General features: G+C 51.0%; 1 protein-coding gene across 1 annotated transcript in view; it reads left to right on the top strand.

The window, feature by feature from the left end:
• Positions 1–1,308: 1,308 nt before the first annotated feature.
• The window catches only part of LOC138867604 (insulin gene enhancer protein ISL-1-like), a gene marked incomplete in the record, with an annotated part of 258,816 nt that continues 257,624 nt past the window's right edge, over positions 1,309–2,500 (top strand). Inside the window, 1 exon segment of the mRNA XM_070143938.1 lies at positions 1,309–1,441. Within this exon segment, the coding sequence (XP_070000039.1) occupies positions 1,423–1,441 (19 nt within the window).

Raw genomic sequence — 2,500 nt, forward strand, 5'->3', positions numbered from 1 at the left:
CCTAACGGCTTCACCATTTTTATCCCACACCCTCCTCCTCCTGTCTCACTTTCAGTTTCCTTTTCTATATTTAATTTACTTTTTCGGAACTTAAAGTTTCTGCGTTCTTTCCTTTCACTTCGAAGCGCTGTGTATCTGGCTCGTCCGTTTTGGTATAATATCTTGCATCTAAATCCACACTCTATTACCTATCGACATATTCAGTTTTCAACCTCAACCTCTATCCTTCTTAACGCTTCCTCCCCGGCAATGTTTTCCTCTTTTCTCTCTCCCTCTCTTTTCATTTCTCTCAACGCTTCATATTTCAACCCCTTTCCCTCCTCCCCTAACCCTTTTTCATATCCTTAAAATCCTCAATCCCCTTTGCCCATTCGTCAGCGCTCACCAAAACCTTAATCCTCCAACAGACTTCCCTCTCGCCCTGCCTCCCCTTCTCCTTTCTCGAGCCTTCATTCGCGGTTGGAAATACGCCCATAGTTCCTCTAGCACACGCTTCCTCTTCCCTTCCCCTCGCCTGTGTTGATAATAACAAGACCCTTCGTTGGGAAGTTTAAAACAGGGGTAGGATATGAACAACCTTGTATCTTGAATGAGCAGACCCCTTTTACGGCTTGCCTGAGTCTAATGCGTCGAGATTAAACGAATAGTCATGGGACTTCACCATTTCCGAGCAATGGTTGACGAGGAGAAAAATATAGGAAAATGAAGAGAGAAAAATATGTATATCTACGGCTGGCTCAAGCACCAATGTAATGGAGCAACTTCTTACAGAGAAGAGAAGGGGGTAAGCGCCCCCCGGACAGCCATCCAGTCTCCCTCTCTCTCCCCTCCTCCCCTGTACACTCCCCACCGCACACCAGGCTACCAGTGCATTCAGTATGATAAATGTAATAACTTCAGTCTAGAACATATAAAGTCTTTGGGATACGCTGGGGTCTTTCGCTGTCGGTTGGCGGGTGCGCGAGCTCTCTCGAGATGGCGGGTGAGGTAGACATTTTGAGGCAAAATCCTGTCCGTGATTGTTCTTGAAGAAAGATCCAATTTCAAAACCTCAGCCCGGCATAATATCTCGAACACTGTAACTAAAACATTAAATGTGTGAAGCATATACAAAATAGGGGTGGGGGGAGGAGGAGAAAAAAGAGAGAGAGAAATGTCTCGGCAAGGTTTTAGGGTTAGACCGAGAGCGCGGAGCCGGCGCGGGTCTCCAAGAAGTAGGCGGGGCCAACGGGCGGGGGGCGGAGCGAGGCGCGCCATTGGTGGATCCCGCCGACCCCCTGCGCGCAGGTCTAGTGGCCAGTGTTGATCCGCACACGGTGATGGCAGTATGGAGCCGTGGCGAGCATATCCCTAACTACATAACTTACACCTGCTGTGTACCTATACAATTGTTGCGCCAACATTCCGCCATCGTCTTATACCATGGCTACGGCCTCTCAAGGTAAGACAAAACGCTCCATCTTAGCCGATGTGACTGATTAAAAGAATACCAAAAAGATAACGGCATTCACTCGATTAATACGTGTGTTATCGCATCCGAAACGACAATAACAATAAAAAAAATTCCTCTAGGTGGGTGTGACATCGTGACTCGCTTATCACCACGAAATATCCATCTCTACACGGACTGCGTCTACACATGGACAGCGTCCCAAAGTGTCCCAAAGGCCTGGTAAAGACGCCCCAGAGACAAGGTTAACAGCCGGGTATTACCGCCAGTAGAGTCGGGGCACTTGTAGACAAGCGTGTAATATTCATATTCATTCAACTGACAAGTTATTACGCTCGGCGAGGCCTGTTGCAGAGGAACTTCCCTGTTGCAGAGCCCCGCCGTCGCGTCCTCTCCTCCTCCACCCCTCCCCCCCCTACATACAGACACAGCCGCCACCGCCGCCCGCCGGGATGACATGACCACCAATTATTTCCCTGGCTCCGGAGCGGGAGACTCATGTTCCGGGCAGCTGGAGCTGATAAGCCGGCGGACGGGGCGAGGGCGGGAACGAGGCGCTCCGGGATGGACCGAGAGGCAGGCGGACGGGCGAACGAGGCTAACGAGGGAATGGCCCAACGAGGCTCCCCGAGAGGCGGTGGATGCTCCATTTCGGCAGGCGGACGAAGCACCGAGGGGGAAGGGGGTGGAGAGGGGGACGGCGCGCCCCCTTGGATGAATTAATCTAACACTAATTAGCGCTAATGAAAAGAGAACTGCGGGCGGACGGCAGCTGCAACGCTCCTCATGCAGCTTTTAGTCCTCTTAAAGCTGAACAGCCCGGGGTTATGGCTGAGTTATTCCTTCCCTCTCTCGCGCCTCTGGACGAATTAACCCCCAGCGAATTTCTCCACGTCTTCACTGCCATGTTGGATTCAAGGGCAACGCATGCGTCTGTGTGTGTCTGTCGTTTTTGCAGAATCTCTAACATTATCGGGGACTCTTGTTGGCGTTTGCGTTATCTTTCTAGATTCTGATTAAATTCCATCGCTGCATCAGCGGGATTTGCAG

The sequence above is a fragment of the Penaeus vannamei genome, chromosome 31, assembly GCF_042767895.1.
Source record: "Penaeus vannamei isolate JL-2024 chromosome 31, ASM4276789v1, whole genome shotgun sequence".
Taxonomy (NCBI): domain Eukaryota; kingdom Metazoa; phylum Arthropoda; class Malacostraca; order Decapoda; family Penaeidae; genus Penaeus; species Penaeus vannamei.